Source organism: Canis lupus, chromosome 30 (assembly GCF_003254725.2).
Source record: "Canis lupus dingo isolate Sandy chromosome 30, ASM325472v2, whole genome shotgun sequence".
NCBI classification, from domain to species: domain Eukaryota; kingdom Metazoa; phylum Chordata; class Mammalia; order Carnivora; family Canidae; genus Canis; species Canis lupus.
Genome location: NC_064272.1, coordinates 15,358,814 through 15,381,170, shown reverse-complemented (window position 1 = coordinate 15,381,170; position 22,357 = coordinate 15,358,814). Strand labels below are relative to the sequence as shown.

Here is a 22,357-nt window from a genome sequence, read left to right as displayed (position 1 = left end):
GGAGCCCCCCCATCCCCCCCCGGAGCCCCCGAGGCGGGCGGGGCAGAGCGCAGAGTCGGGAGCCGCGGCGGCCGCGGGGTGCGCGGGGGCTGAGGCTTTTGCCTTGGGATCCGCCGATCCCGCAGGCGACCCGGCGATTCGTGCACCGCTGTCCTGCTGCAGCACTGCCAGGGCTATGCGAAGACGCGGTCGGGACAGCCTGGCGGGACTTGTGCTGTGCGTAGGACTCGTCGGGCACCCCGGGATGCTGCACAGGGCCAAGTACAGCCGCTTTCGCAACGAGTCCGTCACGTCCCTGGACGAAAGCGGCCCCGGAGGAGGCGCGGGGGGCGACAAGGGCTCGCCTCAGCCTCCCTACCCCGCCCTGGCACCTCACCTGCCGCCTGAAGATGCCACCTTGGCGGCCCAGGAGAGCCCCACCCCACTGTGCACCTTGATCCCTCGCATGGCCAGCGTGAAGCTGGCCAACCCGGCCACCCTGCTGAGTCTGAAAAACTTTTGCTTGGGTACCAAAGAGGTGCCCCGGCTGAAGCTCCAGGAGAGCCAGGACCCGGCTCCCAGCAGCCCGGCCCCCCCCGAAGCCGGTCTCACTAGGGCTGGGCCCGCACCTCTGCCGCAGCAGCCAGGCCCGGTGGGGCACAGGGCAACCGTCTTAACTCCCGAGGCCTGTCCCCTTCCTGGCGCTGGGCAGCCAACCCCAGGGAGCAGGCAGGACAGGCATTTTCTGCAGCACCTGTTGGGGATGGGCATGAACTACTATGTGAGGGTAAGTCTGCCCCTCTCTGTACCCCTTCTAAGAACTCCTGGGGAAGGGGGCGTTTTCCGGGCGTTCTGCAAGGGGCGGGCTGCACACCACCTGGCTGGGTTCTAGGTTTGGACAAGACATTGTGTAACTGGACTGAGAGGAGGGGAGCCGGGCTTACAGGTTTCCCTGGGAATATCTGGCTTGTACTGAAGTCCGACAACTTTTGATTCAAGGACATGGACTGGTGCTAACTTGTAGGTAGCTTCCAGGGGTAGGGACAACTTCTGATAGAGTCAGCGAGAGATGGTGCCATCGTCTTGTTCCCCCTGGACCTGGCATTCTGGCCAGGAACAGTGAAGAATTTCAAATCTGTTTAGTGATTGAGACCTGCTAGGCTCTATCAGCCATTGTATTTCGGTAGAGATTTTTTTTCACTAGAGGAATGCCTGATGTGTAAGGCACTTGAATTATATTTAAAAATGTAATTCAGCATGTAACGAGTATGTCTCAGAACGTGACCCAATCTCCGTGCTTGTGTTAAGAGCTAGTCTTAGGTCTTTGGTGCCCAGACCTTTATTGCCTACACTGCGGCAAATGGGCCTTGTCTGTGAGCTATGTGCAAAATCAGGGCCCTTCCTGGCCTCACGTCGGCCCTTGCTCGTTCCAGATCTGGGTAAGAGAAGAGAAAAAGATTTGGCTCCTGCTCTTCTGGAGCTCACATTTCAGTCGAGGAAAGCAACAAATGCGTGTGAAATAATAAGAGAACAATACTTAGCAATAGAAATCTGGTGTGAGAATGCCGAAGGAATTCAGAGAAAGGAAAAGATTGGTGTGGTCTGGGATTCATTCACATGGGGAACCTTTGGGAGAAGGTGTGTCTTGGAAGAGGTATCAGACAGATCTGGATCGGCAGAGAGGAGGAGATTCCTGGCAGGACAAGAATATGAGCCGTCTGAAAGGCAGGTATCACTGTGGTGGCTGCAGGCGAGGGTCTGGCTGAGCTTAACTGAGGAAGGGGAGGCTGGGGGGTAGTCGGTGATAGAATGACCAGCACACACTTGATGCTCAAACAAATGTGAGTTGAATAGAGACAAATATAGATCATGCGTGGCTTGGGGAAGAGGAGCCGTTGACTGAAGCTCTTAAATGTCAAAGGAGGAGTTAGTAAACACTTGTGATTGGTAAACAGGAGCCCTTGCTCGGTTTGTAGACAAACTGTGACTTGCTGAAAGTGATTTCAAAAGGATCCACCTGGATTTATTTGAGATGGATGGAAGCAGGGAAAAATGAGAGTTTGGGAGGCCAGTCAGAAAGCTACTTCAAGAGTTTAGGCACGAATGGATGGTGGGTTAAGGTGGAGGTGTGAGAAAGGAGGTGAAGACAAGAGCCTCCGTGAGACACCTCAGCAGTCTTGGGTGGTCGACCAGACCATTTCAGCTCATGATACAAATAGCAGGACAGTGAACATTTATTGAACAGTGAGTAGACTGACAACTTTGTTATTGTTGTTTATGGAGGTTGTGGGTGATTATTGGTAAAAGGTTCTGAGGGGTGAGAAATCACTTCAAATCTAAGCCTCAGAATGGGATTAGTGATGTCATTGATAGAAGCAGAGTGAGCTGGGAAGGGGATCGTGCTAAGTTTGCTTTTGTCACATTACGTTTAAAGTAATTATATCTACATGGTATTGATTTGTAGGTAAGCAGTCATGTAAGACCAGAACTCAGGTGAGAAGTCTGACATGAAGGTGTAAATCTGAGAGATAACCAACTGTCACAAATCACAAATGGACAATTAAGATCTCTCAAGGACAGCCAGATAATGAATGCTGAGAAAGTTACAGGGAGAGCAGGCGTGGGACAGCTTTGGCAAATGAATAAGTCAGACCTCTAAGGAAGATAAATTTATGGGACACTCAGTTCTTGCCCTCCCCCATGGTGACATGGCTCATAATGGAAATAGCTTCACGTATCTGCTGAAATGGGCACGTTCTCATTCGTCAACCCAAGTGTCTACCAGGCTGTAGTGGAAAACCGAGCGACTCCAAACCCATGTTCTCTGCACCTGCCTTTCCATCACCTAGACATCCTCTACTCCCTGCCTTGTCTTTCCTCCGGTTCTGCATCTCCTTCCACCTCCCCACACCCACGCACTTGTACAATTTGGAATGTGAAAAGAGTTGCTGTGTGTCCTCCACTTCCCCAAGGGTGTTTTCCAGTTTAGATTTTTAATGAGGACATTGTCTTTTCATGGTGATGATAACTGACCTCAGGGAAGGCGCTGACCCCCACGAGCCAGGTGAGCCACACTATACCGCCAATAGACGATGACATGAGACACCTGTTAATGCCTCTCAGAGGAAGTCAAAATACATGGAAGAGCCTACTTTATTAATTTTTATAGAAGGCCAACTTGGAAAGATGGAAGGGACTCAGAGATTATCAAGTTCAGTGCCTCTGTGGGCAAAGTAAAGCCCAGTAAATCACTTTTTAAAATCACTTTAAAAAAGTGATTTGTTAAGGCCACAGGTGAGGCAAAAGGAGAGTTAGAACTCAAGTTCCCCTGTGTGCCACTCCTGGCTCCTTTCACCACAGCTTTCCAGCCTGGTTGAGAGTCTGTTCCTCGAAATTGTTTTAAATAGAAACCAATTTGAAGATATGAAATGCCAACCTATTAATTTACAGTTAAAAATGATCCTACCAAGTGCACCCCAGTTGTGATCCTTGTATCCCCATCTGTAGGAAGGTGCATATAGGAAGATTTAAATCAAAGGTTGCTTAGGGGCCCGGCGGGGGGGGGTGCTCAGTCAGTTAGGCATCTACTGTCTGCCTTTGGCTCAGGTCACCATCCCAGGCTCCTGGGATCGAGCTCCACATTGAGCAACCTGTTCAGCAGAGAGCTTGCTTTTCCCTCTGCCCCTCCCCCACTGCTCATTCTTTCTCACTCTCTCTCAAATAAATAAATAAAATCTTTAAAAAAAAAAAAAGTTGCTTAGGGGTGCCTGTGGGGCTCAGTCAGTTGAGCATCTGATTCTTGGTTTGGCCTCAGGTCATGATCTCAGGGTCATGGAATCAAGCCCCCAGTCTGGCTCAGGGCTCAGTGCGGTGTCAGCTTGAGATTCCCTTCCTCTCCCTCTGCCCCTCCCCCTGCTCACTCCCTCTCAAATAAATAAATCAACAAATAAAATCTTTTAAAAAAATTAAAAAAATAAAAGTTACTTAGTGATGATGATGAAATCAGAGCAGCAAGAGAGAGATTCTCGCTGGCTAGTAGACATGGAGGTGACTTTTTTTTTTTTATTTTATTTGTTCATGAGAGACACAGAGAGACAGAGGGAGAGACATAGGCAGAGGGAGAAGCAGGCTTCCTGCAGGGAGCCCGATGTGGGGCTCCATCCCAGGACCCCGGGATCATGACCTGAGCCAAAGGCAAACGCTCAACCACTGAGCCACCCAGATGCCCCTAGAGGCAACTTTTGTAGGCATAAGGTAGCCACGTATTGTACTTCCTTATCCACACCATGTGACTGCTCCTCTCCCTGCCCAAACTTGTTTATTCATTCACTCGTTTATTCAACAAATATGTATTGTGAACCAATTATGTGACCGGAACTGTACCAGGCCCTGGGGATACATCCGTGAATAAAGGAGACCAAGTCTGAGCCCCTGTGGAACTCATATTCTCGTGAGTAGAGATGGGCCCCGATTGAATAAACAAGTAAATACAATGTGTCACACGTGCTGAGTGCTAGGGAGAGCAAGAAAACAGAGGAAGTACGCAAGGCAGTTGCTTGGGCAGACATGGAAGATACTGCCTCCTTTTTGGGAGAAAATAACAGTTATAGTTAGTCTTTGTTTTCTTGCATCTTTTATCTTTACAGTAGGAGCTATATTTACCTTCTACTCTAAGTTAGATTTGACTTTGGGTTGAGTATTATTTTTTAATTAAGGATTTATTTACTTATTTGAGAGAAAGAGAAAGAGAGCAAGCTTGCGAGTGTGAATGGGGGGAGGGGCAGAGGGAGAGAATCTTCTGAGTGTGGAGCCCAGTGCAGGGCTTCATCTCCCGACCCATGAGATCATTACCTGAGCTGAGACCAAAGGTCAGATGCTCAAGTGACTGAGCCACCCAGGTGCCCCTAAATATCTTTTTTTAAATTAACTCTTTATTCATAAATTAATAAATAGTTAATTTATTAATTTTTATTAACTCTTTATTTATAAATTAATAAATAATTTATTAATTCTTTTGGTCTTATAGAATTGGTTATACAGCTAAAAATGTTTTATGAATTCTGAGCACCTATTTTTGAGTAACTTTCATTTAAGCTCAGACCTTGAACCCTCTGAAGATCTTTCAAGGAAGGTAGGCCAGCAAGCATTCTTTGAGAGATACCAGACCAGAAGTGGGACAACCAGACCCCAGTCTAAGCAAAGCAGTGAGGTGAGGTCTGTTACGTGGTGCCAAATAGTGACTTTTGTTCTCACCATAAGATTTTTTTTTTAAATTTATTTATGGTAGTCACACACACACACACAGAGAGAGAGAGAGAGAGAGGCAGAGACATAGGCAGAGGGAGAAGCAGGCTCCATGCACCGGGAGCCCGACGTGGGATTCGATCCCGGGTCTCCAGGATCACGCCCTGGGCCAAAGGCAGGCGCCAAACCACTGCGCCACCCAGGGATTCCTCAACATAAGATTAAGCCTCATTTCTTTACGAGGTATTCCCAAGTCACTTTATCCATCACCGAACATTCACTCGGAGGTCTCCCAGTTGCCCAACACCATCTATGGTGAATGTGGAAAATGTACAATGTGACCAGTGCTCTCATCCCTAGAATGAGAGGATCCTGTATGGCCTTAAAGGTGCTCCCCAGCTCCTCATTTAGTGACTCCAGCTCTTTTCTTCATATGGGAGGTGTTTAAAATCTTAGTTCCCTTTCCCATTCCCAACCCCCAAACTGCTTAAAATCTAGCTGAAAGCTAAATAAAGCAGAGGGAAAGAAACCAACTATGCCAGGGTCGCCACAGGCCAGTATAGCAGTTCTGACAGCAGCTCTGCAGGGGAGGCTGCATTTTCCGAATGATGACACTGAGCCCTCCAAAATATGTTCTCTACCCTTTCCAACCTAAGGGAGTAGCAGACAGAGTTCAAATCTAGATTTGTCTCACCCCAGTGCTAATCTTCTTCCCACCCTCTCACGCCACCTCGGATCAAGACAGGCAATCCTGGAAGTTTGTGAACAGAAGTGTCATGGATGAAGGACCACACTGGGCAGGACTGCTTTATTCCAGGACTGACATACAGGCCTTGACTAGTTGCATTTGTTTGCAGGATTTCAATCTCTTCCCTTCAGTCCAACCCACCCCAGGGATTTCCCCATTTGGTGTTAGTTTGCTGAGGCTACTGTGACAAATAATCACAAACGAGGTGACTTACACTGCAGAAATCTATCCTCTCACAATTCTGGAGGCTAGAGGTCTGAAGCCAAGGTATTGGCAGGGTTGTACTCTCTTTAAAGGCTCTAGGAGAGGATCCTTCCTTGCCTCTTCCAGCTTTGGGTAAATGCCAACAATCTGTGGCATTTCTTGGCTTGGAGAAGCATCACTCCAATCTCTGCCTCCGTCTTCAAGTGGCTTCTTGCCTATGTGACCATGTCCAAATTTCCCTCTTCTTATAATGGTACGGGTCATTGGACTTGAGCCCACACTAATCCAGTATGACCTCATCTTAACTTGATTATATCGGCTTCCAAATAAGGTCTCACTCTTAGATTCTGGGTGTTAAGGCTTCAACTTCATTTTGAGATGGTTGTAGTTCAAACCGTAACAGTCCTCAGGAACGCTTACTGCTATGTGTTTGCCCAAATAAGCGTTCTTGGGTATTGGGCTCATCAGCTTTGTGTGCAAATATGAATTTATGCTGAGGAATTTTATTTACTTCCTTTGTAAACCTCACAGCCTACTCTTACCATCCATCCTTCCTCGTCCAATGTTATGGCTTATTATGGAGCCAGTAGACTAGTGTTGTTTATTATCTGTTGTGTAGACTAGATGTTATCCATGGTACCACAATGTTCTATCTGCCCCAAGTATCTTTCACACAGGACAGCACAGGCTGAGGAGTTATGAGATTTGCATTAAAGTAATGGTTCTGATGCTAACCAGCTGGGTGACCTTAGGTGCATCACTTCACTTCTCTGGGCCTCATTTTCTCATATTTAAAAGAAGATATTTGAGCAAAATGCTGCCTAAGATCCTGAGACTCCAGGTCTCCTTTCTCATTGACCTATTAGGATCTCTTTTGCTTAGAAAATGGATTCAGGACAGTTTCCTAAAGGAAATCATTTTTAACATCTTTGTATTAATAGAGAGGAGAAGAAATGTCCTAAACACCTTCTTGCTGATACTGAGCTGGCTTCAGCAGTAAAGCAGAAGGGGGTGTGTCATACTGTGCCCTGGGCACAGGTGCTCAGTTCTAGAGAGTCAGTGTAAGAGGAGTCATGTCATGGAAAAGCATCCAAGTGTCGGATTCCAGAGAGGGGTGGAGGGCAGCCCGATCCAGGGGGCAGGCCAGAGTGAATGACGGTGGTCGGGGTCATGGCTCACGTGGTCTAGCCAGCCAGGCCGGGCTGGGGCTTGGTGTCTAACCTGAGGACTATAGGAATAGCAAGAGTTAACCCTTCTCTATTCCCTCTGGACAAAAGTGCTAAAAGAAAAAGGCCTTACCACACACAGAGACAGTCTCATAACCTTGACCTTGAAAGAGGGAGATTTAGAAGTCTGGGAAACCCCTGAAGAGATAGTCGCAGGATTTCTGTAAAATAAAGGCAGACCTGGGTGGTGTGGGTCAGGCCCTCACAGGTAACAGAGATAGCTTTCTGCCTCTGCTCATTTCCCTCTTTTGTAAGTTATCGGTGGTTAAAAACGGAGGTAAAATATGGGTGGGAGGAAGTACTTCCATCTAAAACTGACAATTTGTCATTGAGGGTGTTATATTTTCCTTCCTGTTTCTTTTTTGGAGTGAATGTAAAAGTAGATTCTGCTAGAATTTAGAAAAATCCTGCTAGATTTGACCTATTATTCCCTTCTTCAAGCATTTTTTAATTTAATTTTTATTTTTTTAAAAAGATTATTTATTTATTTTAGAGAGAGAGAGAGAGAGTAAGTGCACATGCAGGGGGATGGGCAGAGGGAGAAGGAGGGAGAGAATCCCAAGCAAGCTCCATGTCCAGTATGGAGACGGACCTGGGGCTCGATCCCACGACCCTGAGATCATGACCTGAGCCAAAATCAAGAGCTGACTTTAACTGAGCCACCCAGGTGCCCCCCGCCCCCGCCCCCATGATTCCCTTTAAATTTGCACATGTCCTCTGATCTTTCCAATCCTTGCCCACCCCTGACCACTAGAGCACTAACTGGAAGTGAGAGTCTTAGAGATCCCCAAGTTCAAAAGCTTCATTTTGCATTTGAGGAAACAGAGGCTCAGAGATAGGAAGTAATTTACCTCACACCACACAGCTTCTAGTGGTGGAGTCCGGACAAGAACTCCCAGTTCTGTGAACAGCACTCTTTTTTTTTTACCGGAGTCTTGCCTCAACTGTCCTCATTCCCTGGACTAAACACGTTATGCTACTTCTCTATTGATTAAAATGCTGTGTGTGCGCTTTTTTTTTTTTTTAAGAAGACCAGAATGAAAACATGTTTTTCTAATAGAAAAATTGTCTTTCAAAAGCAACGAATAAGGAAAAAGTGAGGCAGAGTGGCAAGGAGCCCGAAATGCCTTGGCTTTATCAATTTTTCACTTTTTTGTTTAAGGAGGTCCCTGTGCATGGCAACATGCCAGTGTTGAGCCAGGACTTGTACGATGTGCATAAACTGGCTTCCATTAATTCATCTTCCACAGCTTTTGGGGTCACTTCCCTATTATGATTTCTCCCTTCACTTCCATTTGCATATTACTCTAAAGCTAGTACCATGTTATCACATGGATTGCTTGAACCAGTCTTGTTTCCCAGTATGAGAGCTTCATCACCAGAAGAGTGATTTACATGCTGCGCACCGCTCATGAGGCAGGGCCGTTCCACCCCCTCCTTAACAGCAGGAATATGAGGTACCTGGGGTTTCTTCCTCTCTCCTAACAAGCTCCAGATCTCTGTGAGGGGGTGAGGGGGACAGCAGAAGCAGAGTGAGAGGGGTCAGGTCACATTTGTGTTAAAGCATCAAGATCATGGTTACCAAAAGATGTAGGACTTGGTGCTGCCCCCACATAGCCATTACGTGAAAAGATTGTATCTGAAACAGGAGAATTTAACAAGCAGGTATTTAGAAAAGTCAAAAGGCTTCGGATAACTAGATTTTTGGTTGAGATCATGGATTGAAAACGTATGAAACTTGCCGATATCATAGCAATGATGATAAGTAAGTATAAATTTGTGAGCATAAACTCAGGTGTACAAGAAATGTCATTACAAATATATTTTAAAATCACTTAACTCACTTTTTAAAGTGATTAATCACTTTTTTAAATAAAAATTTAAATTTTTATTTAAGAACGACATGAAATCTGACACCGAGCCTTTTCTTGCATGGCTGGCAATGATTTCAATTTTGGTCATTTTTCATCCTCCAACCTGTAATCATGATCACATGTGAATCAGGAGGCTTGTTTTGTGCCCCTACATGAGCAAAGGCCTCTGACCTTCAGTTCATTGAAGTCAGGAAGTGCTCCTGTGTCTAGACCTCCATTTGCACGCTAGAATCCTTTCTTATTCTGAGAGCCCCTTGCTGAGAATCCAGCCTCCCTAGCTGACCCTCCAGCCATTCCCCTTGGTAAGACTTGCCACTTGCCACTGCCAGAATGCAGTTTGGGGTTCTGTAATCCTCAGAGATCCATCAGTATCAACTACCCATCCTCTTCCCATCACTGCCCCTGAAGGACAGGAAGGACACATGGTTCAAGCAAGTTAACGGGAAATCCAGAAGCAACCAGCAACCAAAGGGGGTGTTGTTGGCGGAAGGGCATGGCAGAGGGCCACAAAGGAAAGCACAGCCCACCCATAGAAGCTGGACAAAGACGGAACGCAGTTTAAAGAGTTGCCCCTGTTTGTCAGGGTCAGACACTGGCAGCCAAGGGTTCTGATGGAAAATGAGACCGAAGGTTCTTGGGAGGAGTTGGAAATTATATTGTCTGTGGGAGGTTGGGATTGAGAGGCACAGGGGGTTGGAGAGAGTAAGAGAGAGGAGAAAGAATGCATAGTGTAGGCAGTGTCCTACCCAGAAAAGAATCTGGAACACAGAGGTCATAAGCCAACACATTTAATGACATGTTTTGTTTGCTCAAATTAGAGGAAAGGTTGTTTTTTGTTGTTGTTGTTTTGTTTTTGTTTTTGTTTTTGTTTTGTTTAGTTGCCAATGCTTAAAAATTCTGTATAAAACTCTGGATTTCTGGCTTCTCAGAAGAGCCAACAGCCATGGTCTGGTCATCCCACATCCCACATGTCAGGAGATGGCTAGAGATGGCTGATGAGCTACAATCCCACCCAGTTTCACTCACTTATGTCACCTTCTGCCCCCAAAGGTGAAAGGTGGCTGCTTTGCATACCCACCTGTGGCATCGGAATGGGAAGACACTGGTAATCCCTTTGTCTTTCATTTTTATTTATTTATTTATTTAATTAATTTATTTATTTATTGGAGTTCAGTTTGCCAACAACATATAGCATAACACCCAGTGCTCATCCCGCCAAGTGCCCCCCCTCAGTGCCCTTCACCCAGTCACCCCAACCCCCCACCCACCTCCCTTTCCACTACCCCTTGTTCGTTTCCCAGAGTTAGGTGTCTCTCATGTTTTGTGTCTTTCATTCTCTAATTTGGAATATCTGGGAGAGAAGCTGAGAATGTCTTCCCCTTGGACCACATACGAGGACTTCTTTATGTAATGGGACAGGGTCCTGGGGACTGGGCGAGCCCATGAGAGACACGTTGCCTTTCCAACTCAGAGCCTTTGCCCATCCTAACCAAGTTGCAGAGTTTAGAGAGATTGTGGAGCTCTAGGACTGGCACAGGCCGTCCCTATTTTGTGAAGACATTGTGGGTCAGAAGTTAGTTTATATCCCAATACTTTGAGACAATGAATTTTTTCCAGAGAGATAATGTTAAAAGAAGTTGATAAGCTTTCTCCTATGGTGAAGGAGAGGATCAAATGAAAAATATATATAAAAAGCTTAGTTACAGAGCCTGTCCACATGGTAGGTCCCAGATGGAGGGAGGAAAGCAAACTTTCAAAGGGCCACAAGTGCCTTGGGGTAAAAATCAATTGAAAGCCCCACAGCTGAGGGTGGGGCTTGATCCCAGGCCCTTGAGATCATGAGATCATGACCTGAGCTGCAGGCTGACGCTTACCTGACTGAGCCACCCAGGCGCCCCTACTTCACTGAATCTTTATTGTAGTGTTTCCCAAAATACTTCCTGAGGGCCACTGGTATCAGTTAAAAATGCTTGTTAAAAATGCAGACTCCCAGGGCACCTGGGTGGCTCAGTGGTTGAGCGTCTGCCTTCAGCTCAGAGCGTGGTCCCAGGATCCTGGGAGTCCTACATCGGGCTACATCACAGGGAACCTGCTTCTCTCTCTGCCTAAGTCTCTGCCTCTTTCTGTGTGTCTATCATGAATAAATAAATAAAACCTTTAAAAAAAAAAAAAGCAAACTCGCAGCCCCCTCCTCAACATACTGCATCAGAATCTCTGAACCTTTGTTTCTAATACACTCACTATGTGATTCTAAAGCCTACAAAGTTCAAAAACCTCTGCTGAGTCCATTTGGTGTGGTGGTTTTCAACAATGGTTGATTTTGTCAGTCGAGGGACATTTGACAATGCCCGGGGAGATTTTTATTGTCGTAACTGGTGAAGAGGTGGGTGCTGCTGGGTTTAGTGACTAGATTCCAGGGACAAGCCACACCTCCTCAGGGCACAGGATAGTCCCCACCACAAAAGAATTCTCAGGCCCAACTGGCCCTTGGTACTGAGGCTGAGCAACCTGAGGCAGTGGGATGAAGTGCATAACCCTGGGATGTGCATTAGGAGGTGATCATGAATGGGAGAATAAACAGTTGATTAGTCATTCGGCTTTTGAAAAATGTAACCTAAGCTACTTCTCATTATCTCAAGTTTTCTTCTTTCTTCTCCTTTAATTCCACAAATTCTCTCAAAACTATAGTTCACTTCCTCACCTACCCCTGCCCCAACCCCCACCTCGCAATACTCCCTGGGCTTCCACATCAGGATCTCAAGGGGTGGGAATGAGAGGGGTGGATATCAGCTGTGGGTCAGGTATGTCCACAGCAGATTCGATCCTGACTCAGGTGCACTCTGGGCTAAATGGCATTACAGGCTAACTTGGTATCCCAACTGTGGCTTCCTACCAGTACTGGTGCCTTCATTTCCATAGGGAAGTGCATTGACAGTTTTAGCAAGTAACTTACCAGTAGATTTTAAGAATAGAACCTGTGTTGAGGCTGGAAATTTCCTTTAGTTAGAGGCGAAGAAGTGCCAGGATGCAAGCAACTTGAGGAAAATGACTGGTGTGCTAGGACAACCCCAGCAGTTGGATTTTTCCCCTCAGGGTCATCAGATGATAACTTACATGAATCATTCATTAGAAAGTGATGAACTATATAATTCAAACATGATTTTTTTTACCCTAGTGCCAACTGCAGGTCCTTGAAAGGCACTGCCCCTCCTTCCCCTCTCCTCTCAGCATGGTGCCTTTAACTCTGGGCTCAGGATGCAGACTGATACATTGACTACAAAGTTCTGTTTCAGAGTGAGTTAAGCCACCCAAGGTCACAAGGCTCATCAGCGAAGAGCAAGGACTAAAATTCAAGTTTCCCAACTCCCAAGTCAGTGCTCTTTTCACTACTGTGGTGAATGAGACATGGTTCTTTAATTCTTGCAGTATGAAAAGGGAGCAAAGACATCCACACAAATTACTGTAACAGAAGGCAATGCATAATAAATGACACCAAAGTGATCCAAGTAAAGCACGTGGGATATCGTGGAGGACAGGGGACTTCTTCCATTTGAGATGATTAGAGAAGGTTTCATGAGAAGCCTCATCTCAGTTGAGTCTTGAGAGATGGGTAGAGTTTCCTTGGGCAGAGATTAGGCATCCTTACCTGACAAGCATCCCATGAAGGCAGAGAGATTTTAGGTGGTTTTTGAGGATGGGAAGAATGGAGTGTTTCTTAATATTACATAGTAGAAGACCTCTTATTTGCTGGAAGTGCTTCACATATACCTTTGATGTTTTGGTTAAATGTCCATAAATGTACGTCTGTGTCATAGAGTCAAGGCCTTTTCTCGGAGTTTTATAGATGCGATGATTAATACCCCTCTCATTGTTCTTGTGTAAATTCTGCCCACAGTTCCTTCCTTACATTCCTTTCAGTGTCTTCAGAGTGATATGAGCTGTGAGATCTTCAAAGCAAGCTCAGTGCAGAACGTTTCATTTTAAAAATCTTTAAGAGTTGTGTGATGTACATGTAGTCTTTCACTTGACTTTTTTTTTTTAATTTTTTTTTTAAATTTTTATTTATTTATGATAGTCACACAGAGAGAGAGAGAGAGGCAGAGACACAGGCAGAGGGAGAAGCAGGCTCCATGCACCGGGAGCCCGACGTGGGATTCGATCCTGGGTCTCCAGGATCGCGCCCTGGGCCAAAGGCAGGCGCTAAACCGCTGCGCCACCCAGGGATCCCCTCACTTGACTTTTTAAAAGCAACTTGCCTTCAGAAAGTCTTTCGAAAACTTTTGACTTAATATTCGCAGAAATAACAATGTTTTTTTTAAAAAATCCCCTAAACTCATCTATTTTCAGTTTGGTTAATGTCTACTTAAATGATGTGATTCCAGCAGCAATTGCAATTGCCCCATACAGGTGTGCCACCAACACACCCAGGTTCTCAGTAAGTCTCCACTCCGAGTGGTGGCAGCAGAAGGTGTGGCCATCTCTACTGGCTGTGGCAACACTGGTTGAATGGCAACCAGTCAGCAGAGTTTTTTATTGTAATATTTTGTGTTAACAGCTCAGCAACTTGGTTTGTTGATCTGTCTCAGGATACATTTCCAGTTTGTCACCACAACAGCATGTTTTACCTTCCACTATTTCCTTTTCCTACTAAACTTGACAACAACATCTTGCCCTTGAAGAGCAGATAGCATTTAATGAATACTTCCTCTCCAAACAGTTTCTGTTCAGGGAAAATGATATATAGAGAGTGTCCCAAGGCAAACTAGGAAAAGAAAAAAAAAACGAAAAAAAAAAAAAAAAACAACCACAGCTAGGAGTACAGCAGGTAATCCTGACTGCTCCTGCAGAATCTTATCCAAGACCCTGTTTTTAGGAGGTGAAACTGAATCAGCAACTAGAGGGCTGTCTCTGGGGATGGAAGTTTAAATTTAGAAACTCATCTTTGGCCTAAGCCTTTCTCTTTTTCTAAGGAAAACCCAAAACATGTGAGGTTTGAGTTCCCCACACCAGTGTCAACCTTATTGCCAGCTTACAACTCAGTGAAGACCCTCTTTTGTTTCTTTTCATGACAGTCTGTGTTTTATAAGGTGCCCTCTGCATCTCCATAGCATTTTCTAACCATGAAACAGAGAGAATAGACTTTGTTACAAGGGTAGATGTAATTTGTTCTCAGTAGCTTTTGTTAGTCCTTTGGGAAAAATACACATCTTCTTCAGTGCAGTAACATTAACTATTGGAAATATGCTCCAGGGAAAAGATGCTCTACTCACCAGAGTGGCTATGTCTTAACTCCTATTTACCCAGCACTCCTAGGGATGCAAAGGCTATGCGATCCTGGTGAATGAGACAGTTCTCTCACTTGCATTTTATTTGTTTATTTATTTATTTATTACAGTAAGGGAGGAAGAGTAATGAGTGTTAACTTTTCTGAGCTCTTAGCTAATCTAATTTTTCCTCGTATTTTCTGAAATGTCAAAGGTAATACATACTTATTTTGGTAAAAATTAAAACAGTGCAGAAGGTAGAAGGTAAAGGTCCCTTTTCTAGGGTAATTACCACTAATGACAGTTTGTTTTGTATTCTTTCAGAATTCTTCCAAAGCAATGCATAGTTATTTATTTATTGGAAAGATTTACTTATTTATTCATGAGAGACACACACACAGAGACAGAGACATAGGCAGAGGGAGAAGCAGGCTCCCTGCAGGCAGCCCAATGCGAAACTCGATCTCAGGACCCCGGGATGATGACTGAGCCAAAGGCAGACGCTCAACCACTGAGCCACCCAGGTGCCCAGCATTGTCTATTTATATAAACACATCAACATACTTGCTGACACGGATGAAGATTCTAGCATGCACACTGTTCTACCACGGGCTTTTCCCTCTCTGACTGGTAGGTGGAGGCACCCTCACATGGCACTATGTGCTGATCCCCCAGGAGCGGCGTAATGTCCCAGACAAAGGGCCACACTTCTGGCCACTCCTCTATTGAGAGACAGTTCTCTGACCCCCTGACCCCGGCTGGGAGGAGGCCTTCATCTTCCCTGCACTGTTTCAGCTTTGCTCTCTTCAGTTCCTCAGCTGCTTTCCCCACCGGGGGTGAAGTGGGGGCTCCTAGTGTGAGGAGGATCCTGGTCCTCAGCCTAGGAGCATGCTCTTCCACTTATTGTGTAGCTGGAGAGGCTGGGATCCATCCCAAAGTAAGAGAGTCTTAAGTGAGATTAGGCACCTTGCAACAACTCACCCCCTGTATGTGGAAGCTTATCTGTAAATGTAAGCGTGCAGGTTGTTTTAGACTCCCTACTGTGCAGGAAGCCCTACGTGGGGCTCAATCCCAGGACCCCGAGACCATGACCTGAACTGAAGGCAGATGCTTAACCCACTGAGCCACCTAGGCACGTGCATGTTGTTTTAGAAAGCACAGCCTGTAGTTTGGTCTAATGTATTTCTCTGTGAGGATAATCCTGGAATTAAATCCATTCTTTTACTGGCATTCTAGTTTATAGACTAGCTTATTTAGGGCCAGCAAGGGTGGTATCCTTTTAGGATCTTGACGTCTTGTTCACCATTTGACTTCGACTCAGCTCCTAGAGGTCGATCTAGTTGTATGTGATGTCCCTTGAACAGATGAGAGGAGGTGCCAAGTGTGGAAGAGTATTCCCTGGCAGACAGGGTCTGCTCTCTTCTGCCCACAGTCCCGAGTGGCTTTGCCGGAGAGCGTGAGGCCTGGTACTTCAGCCAGGAATAGAGCCTGCCAGGGATGGAGGAGAACCCTGACCAGAGGCTCATCTACTTTTGTGCTGGCTTTCTTTTGGTTTCTGAAATGATGTTAAAGATACTTATTCGGGCTATATGAAGACATGCTTGGAAAGAGTTTTTGATTTGGAAAGAAAATATCTCAGAAGTCCTGAAAGTTTGAAATAAATGTCTGAAACTTTAAAGACTACCTCTAATTTCACCCCCTACCCCCAACTCCCCAACATTTACTTTGTGGATAGACAGCCAATGGGAGCCAACACATGGCTGTCTACATAATGCTGGACGCTCAGGACCCATCTAAGTTATTTCGAGTATCTCTTCTTAATCCCTTTAAATACAGAGACGAGTTTAAAAAAAAATAAAAAAAAATATGTTAACCCATCTGGAGTAGCTATAAGCTGTTCGCTCAAAAACAAAGAAACGTTTATTCAACACCAGATCTTACATTCTTTATCTTTTATGACAAGTTGCAAAATTCTGCCGAGATAAAGGCTGAGACTGCGAGTACCACATCCTTGTGCCTAGTCCAGTGGTAGGAATGTTTTGTGGAGGGAGTGTGCGGAATGTATGTGGAGAGCAAGACAGATGACCAGGGAGGGAGGACACAGCCATGCAGCAAAACCCAACAGGGACCAAACGAAAGGGATTCCGTCCTGGGATGTATTGCACACTTCTAAATCTCCCTTTGTAAAATCTAAGAATCCAATTTCCTAAGGAGGCTATTACCTATGAAAAGAAGGAGGAAAGCGGGTGGAGGAGGGAAGGGAATGGAGAAAGAAGGAAGGAGAAGGATGACAGAGGATGTCTGCGTGATTCTGGGGGGCCCTTGGGTCCTGGTAGGGTGCGAGTATTGATCCCAGACGCCTCCAAGAAGCATGTGCATACTTATGGGACATATTTTTTATTAGGATTTACCTTGCTGACTTCCAGAAAGGTTTTGAGGTGGCTCACCTGCTAGTGAGTTAATGCTTCCTACACACACTGAGCAGCTCTGCGGGAGTGAAAGGACAGAAAGTCTGTGAGTCATCGCCCAACTGTTCAAGTGAGTTAAGAGGGGGGATGTTTCTTCTAAATGAGGTGCCCACAGACACTGTCAACACCCACCGGTAGGAATCCTGATACAGTCAACTCACTTAGTTGACATCGCCAGGAAATCATTGAATTTTTCAGATAACTGAAGCTCTTCCCTTTCAAAGCCAATCTTCTAAAACTTAAAATACTTTACATGGGAGCCTCTGCATCATGAAAATTATATGCTCCTTTCTCTTCAGAGATGGTTGATAACTGAATGAAAAATATTTTTTGAGAGGGAAATGCCAGGTATTTTCTCCAGATCTATGGTTTATTTTTTATAATGGTTTTATTGAGATACAAGTTGTATACCATAAAATTTACACTTTTAAGTGTGCAATTGGTTTTTTTTTTTTTTGGAAGAGGTTAATATATTCACAGAATTGTGTAACCATAACCACTATCAGGTTTTGTTATATTACTTGGTTTTTTTTTTTTAGAGAGAGAGTGTGTGTGTGTGCTGGGGGGAGGGGCAGAGGCAGAGAGAGAATCTCAAGCAAGCTCCAAACCCAGTGAGGAACCCAACATGGGGCTCCATCTCACGGCCCTGAGATCATGACCTGAGCTGAAACTAAGAGTCAGCCACTTGACCAACTGAGCTACCTGGGTACCCCTCTACTGTCAGGTTTTGTAATATATCACACCAAAAAGAAGCTGGCTACCCTTAAGCTCTGCCTCTGTCCCCCAGCCCCTGGCGGCCATGAATCTACTTTCTGTTTCTATAGATTTGTCTATTTTGGGTATTTCATTTAAATGGAATCATACAATAGGTGGCCTTTTGTGTCTGACTTCTTTCATTTAGCAAAGTATTTTCAAAATTCATCCATGTTGCAGCATGTATCTGTACTGCATTCCTTTTTATGGCTGAATAATATTCCATTCTGTGAATATACCACATTTTGTTGATCCATTCATTAGTTGATAGACATTTTGGGTTGTTTCCATTTTTTGGTTATTATGAATAATGCTCTTATGAGCATTCATGCATAAGTTGTTGTGTGGACATGTGTTTTCAACTTTCTTGGGTCTATCCTGTGAGTGCATGCAGATTGGAATGTAACCTTCTTTTTCTTTTGGTGGAAATGGAATCTTCATTTTAACAGTCATGGTGCTATCACTTCTTGGCCCTTTGGCTAAGATCAAGTGTCACAGTTATGGTGCTGTTCTGGGATCTAGGATAGATCAACAGGAGCCAATAACTGAGATGGGCTAGTTGCCCCTGCACTCTGAGTCCCCAAACGGCTGAGTTTTTAAAATTTATATGTCTATATTTTTACAAGTTTTCAGATTCCTTGTGTTCAGTGAGCTGTCCCTGTTTGCTCTTGGTAGTGAGCCTGTCTTTGGAAGAATCCAATATTTCAGTTTGAGGTTCTGGCCTTCCTAAGAGGACAATGTGTTACCACTGTATCTAAATCAAGAGTAAATGGCCTCTGAATGAAGGACTGAGATGCCTTCCTAAAAGAAAAACACAAGCAGAAGCTTTAGGGTTTGACTTCATTTAAAAAACCTCTTTAGCTGGGGCTCAGTTGCTTAAATGGCTGACTCTTAATTTTGACTCAGGTCATGATCTCAGGGTTGTGAGATTGAGCCCCATGTTGGGTTCTTTGCTGGGCATAGAGCCTGCTCAAGATTCTCTCTCTCCTTGTCCCTCTGCCCCTCCTCCCACCCCTGCTTGCTCTCTCTCTCTTTAAAAAAAAAATCTCTTTGGTCAGTTGCTTCTGTATTCTCAGCCATGTTTAGGACACTTGAAGTTGTCAAGTAGGACATTTCCATCTAAGATATTAGTCTATAACACTATGTTCAGATAATAGGGATTATAATGTTGCTTTTTCTGGTACATAGCAAAATCTGCTCATGAGCTACTGAAATGATTCTAGTCTAGAACCTATTCAGAGAGCTCTTGCTTGGTAGAAAGGGAGTCACACAGGAACCCTGACTCCTCAAATGCCAACTGCACAGCACAGGTTAAAAGGCCTCTGTATCTTTTTTAGGAATAGGTTGTCACAAAGACTCAAATAAGGAGAGCTTAAACAAGACAGAGATTTTCTTTTTCACTCATGTATAAAAGTCCATAGGTAGGTAGGCCAGGGCCACATAGTGGTCCCACAGTCATCAATAACCCAGGCTACTTCCATCTTTCTGTTTGGCCATCCTTAACACATAGCTTCCATTCTCAGGCTCACTCAAGATTGTGACACGACCATGGGAGCACCCTCCCCTTTATGTGCATTTTCCAAGCAGCAGGAAGAAGGAAGGGCAAAGACAAAAATGGGGTACCTCTTAGCTGAGTTAGCCCCTTTTAAAGGAGCCTTCTTTGAAGTCCTACCTGATGACATCCTCTCATATCTCCTTGGTCTCCTGGCTTCAAGGAAAGCTCAGAAAGTGGTGGTTTTGAAGCTGTGGGCACATTGGAGATTCTGCTGGCAAGGAAGAAAGTAGGAAAGGAAAAAGGAGGGAAGGATATAGGTAGGCAACCCAGAATCTCCACCCTGGCCTCCTAGGAGCTCATGTTTTAAGGTGGATGGGACAGAGACAGATCACCACACAGTGTTACACATAGAGCTGTGCAGAGCTTTACAGAAGCCCATCCCTGGACCACCTCAAAGTTTGTAGGCTCAGGCTGTTGAAAAGGAGGATTGTCGGTAATGGTAGAATTGTCCATCTCAGCTCTTCAGTGGAAGCATCAGAAGACTTTCTGGAGGATATGGGATTTCAGAAAGTTCAAGGAAATGATGCTATCAAAAGAGACCCTCCTCAGGTACCATGGGAATGCCAGGCCGAGACCCATCTGTGTGATGTCACCTATTCTTCTTGGTTCCCATATGTGTATGAATAAATGCCATTGGTCAGGGGTATTTAAGGCAATAGTTGGAAGTCTGAAATGTAGTCAGTGGCTAGGGAAGGAAAGAAACTTCTTGATTTCCATGAAAGTCTCAACCCTGAACTAAATTCCTCATTATTAGCTATAACCATTTGCTACTTCCTGCCCCTAGAATTTTACTTCACTGTCCTATCCTTTTGATTATTAAACTGAACAATATAGCCTAGAAAGTCATTACTTTTTTCTTAAGACTTTATTTTTAAATAATCTCCATACACAACGTGGAGCTCAGACTCGCAGCCCTGAGATTGAGTCACATGCTCTTCCCTCTGAACCAGCTACACACACTGTAGCAAATCATTATTTAATATAATTACAACAGTACTAGTGATCCACCACATGGACTTAAAGAAAAGTAGAGACTTTAATGGACTTTAAAGGAAAGTAGAGATCTTCCTTGCACCCTTTTTTTTCTCTTCAGCTAAAAATACTGAGTTTCTTTTTTTAATGATTACAAGCTATAAAATCAGCAAATTGAATCTGAAATTATACTTGAATTGCTTTCTGAAAGTGAGTTTGATTAAAAAATCTATGTTAGAATTTTTGAGGAGACACCTGGGTGGCTCAGCAGTTGAGCATCTGCCTTTGACTCAGGGCGTGATCCGGGGTCTGGGATCGAGCCCCACATCCGGCTCCTGCATGGCGCCTGCTTCTCCCTCTGCCTGTGTCTCTGCCTCTCTCTCTGTGTCTCTCATGAATAAATAAATAAATAAATAAATAAATAAATAAATAAATAAAAAGAATTTTGGGGAACTTGACGTCTGTGATAGAATGAACAAATTTGCAAATGTCTATACTTGTTTAGAGTTTTGTGATGTTGCATGACCTTATTCAAGTCTTTTATGCTTTGCAAATTTGAGGACTGAGGCAAATTGTTTTTTTAGTGCAAAGGTTCTGTGAGTCTAGGGTTTTGTTTTTGTAAAAATATTGACATAGCAAGTCATCCCTTTCTAGCTCTGATCACAGTGCCCCTGAGACTTACTTCTGAAGCAAGTGTACAATTGCTGAAGTCATAGGCTTATGCTGCTGTCCATCCTAACAGCATTTCCACTTACTCAAACTTCGGCTGGGTCCTGATAGTTTATAAGAATATTTAAGAATCCCCAAATAGTATCCAGACATATGAAAAGGGCAAATGTTTCTTTCCAGTTTGAAAGCTGTTTGATTCAGGCATTTGGAACAATCTGACTCATTATTATGAGCACTTATTTGAATCCGTATTTACACATTTTACAAAGAGGCTCCACTCTTTTTCCCTGGGGACTGTGATCCTACATCCTCTTCAGCTGTCCTGTTATTGTCAACCTCTCTATCAGATGAGCCTGTGTGCAAGTCTGTTCCATTTTTAAAATAACTTCCACCCTTAGTTTATCTTTCATTTTTTTTGTTAAGGCATAAAGTTCTCAAAGCAAAAATACAAACAAGAGCACTATGCTTTTTGGTTTAATTCCTCACCTCTATATCACATTCTTTTTTTTTTTTTAAGATTTATTTATTTATTTATTTATTTATTTATTTATTTATGAATGATAGAGAGAGAGAGAGAGAGAGAGAGAGGCAGAGACACAGGAAGAATGAGAAGCAGGCTCCATGCCAGGAGCCTGACGCGGGACCCGATTCCGGGATTCCAGGATCGTGCCCCGGGCCAAAGGCAGGCGCCAAACTGCTGAGCTACCCAGGGATCCCTCTATATCACATTCTAAATCCCCTGCTCTCTGCCCTCTACTCCTCTACTCTACTGAAGCCAACAGTGAAAGCCAACAGTTGCCAAATTTCAGTGGACATTTTCCAGCCTTGTAGACTATTGGTCATCTCCACTGCCCTGAACTCAGCTAACAGTCTCTTTCTCCAAGTAACTCTCTGTGCCCTTGACTTCCACCATATCATGGTTCTCCTTATATGTTTCCAACTTTTGTTTTGTGTCTTTAGTGGCCTCTACTTTGCTTGCCTTTTAAATGCCAAGTGGCATCATAGAAGCCACTTAATTTTTTATCCATGAAAAGTAAGAGGGGTTTGAATGGATAATCTTTAAATTCCCTCAAACTCTAATATCCTTTTAGTCGTATTATCAGGAGTCAGGATTCACTGGCTTGAGCTGCAGAAAACTCTTGTGTTTCAAGTCAAAAGAAGTGTAATGAGAGATGATTAACATTTGGACTGCAGTTCTCCAAAGGCATGTTGTTGGCGGCTGCTTCCTTTTCAGAGAAATCATAAAAGCTGAAAACTAGTACGACGTCATTCAGCAGTTTATCATCATGTGGGAGACTGACTAATGGGAGTTGTGGTTTCAGCAGAACAGAACAACCAACCATTCATGGAGGACTTAAGTGCTGTGACTTGGAGGGAGGATGGTATGAATGAGGCTCTTTG

General features: G+C 44.5%; 1 protein-coding gene across 2 annotated transcripts in view; it reads left to right on the top strand.

The window, feature by feature from the left end:
* Window positions 1–40: 40 nt before the first annotated feature.
* SHC4 (SHC adaptor protein 4) overlaps window positions 41–22,357 on the top strand; it is a 132,275-nt gene continuing 109,958 nt past the window's right edge. The window contains exon 1 of one of the 2 annotated variants that reach the window (XM_025472862.3): window positions 41–766. In XM_025472862.3, coding sequence (XP_025328647.1) covers window positions 176–766 — 591 coding nt within the window. In that variant the 5' untranslated portion in view covers window positions 41–175. The remainder of the gene's footprint in view (window positions 767–22,357) is intronic. The other variant, XM_025472861.3, reaches the window with a different exon arrangement.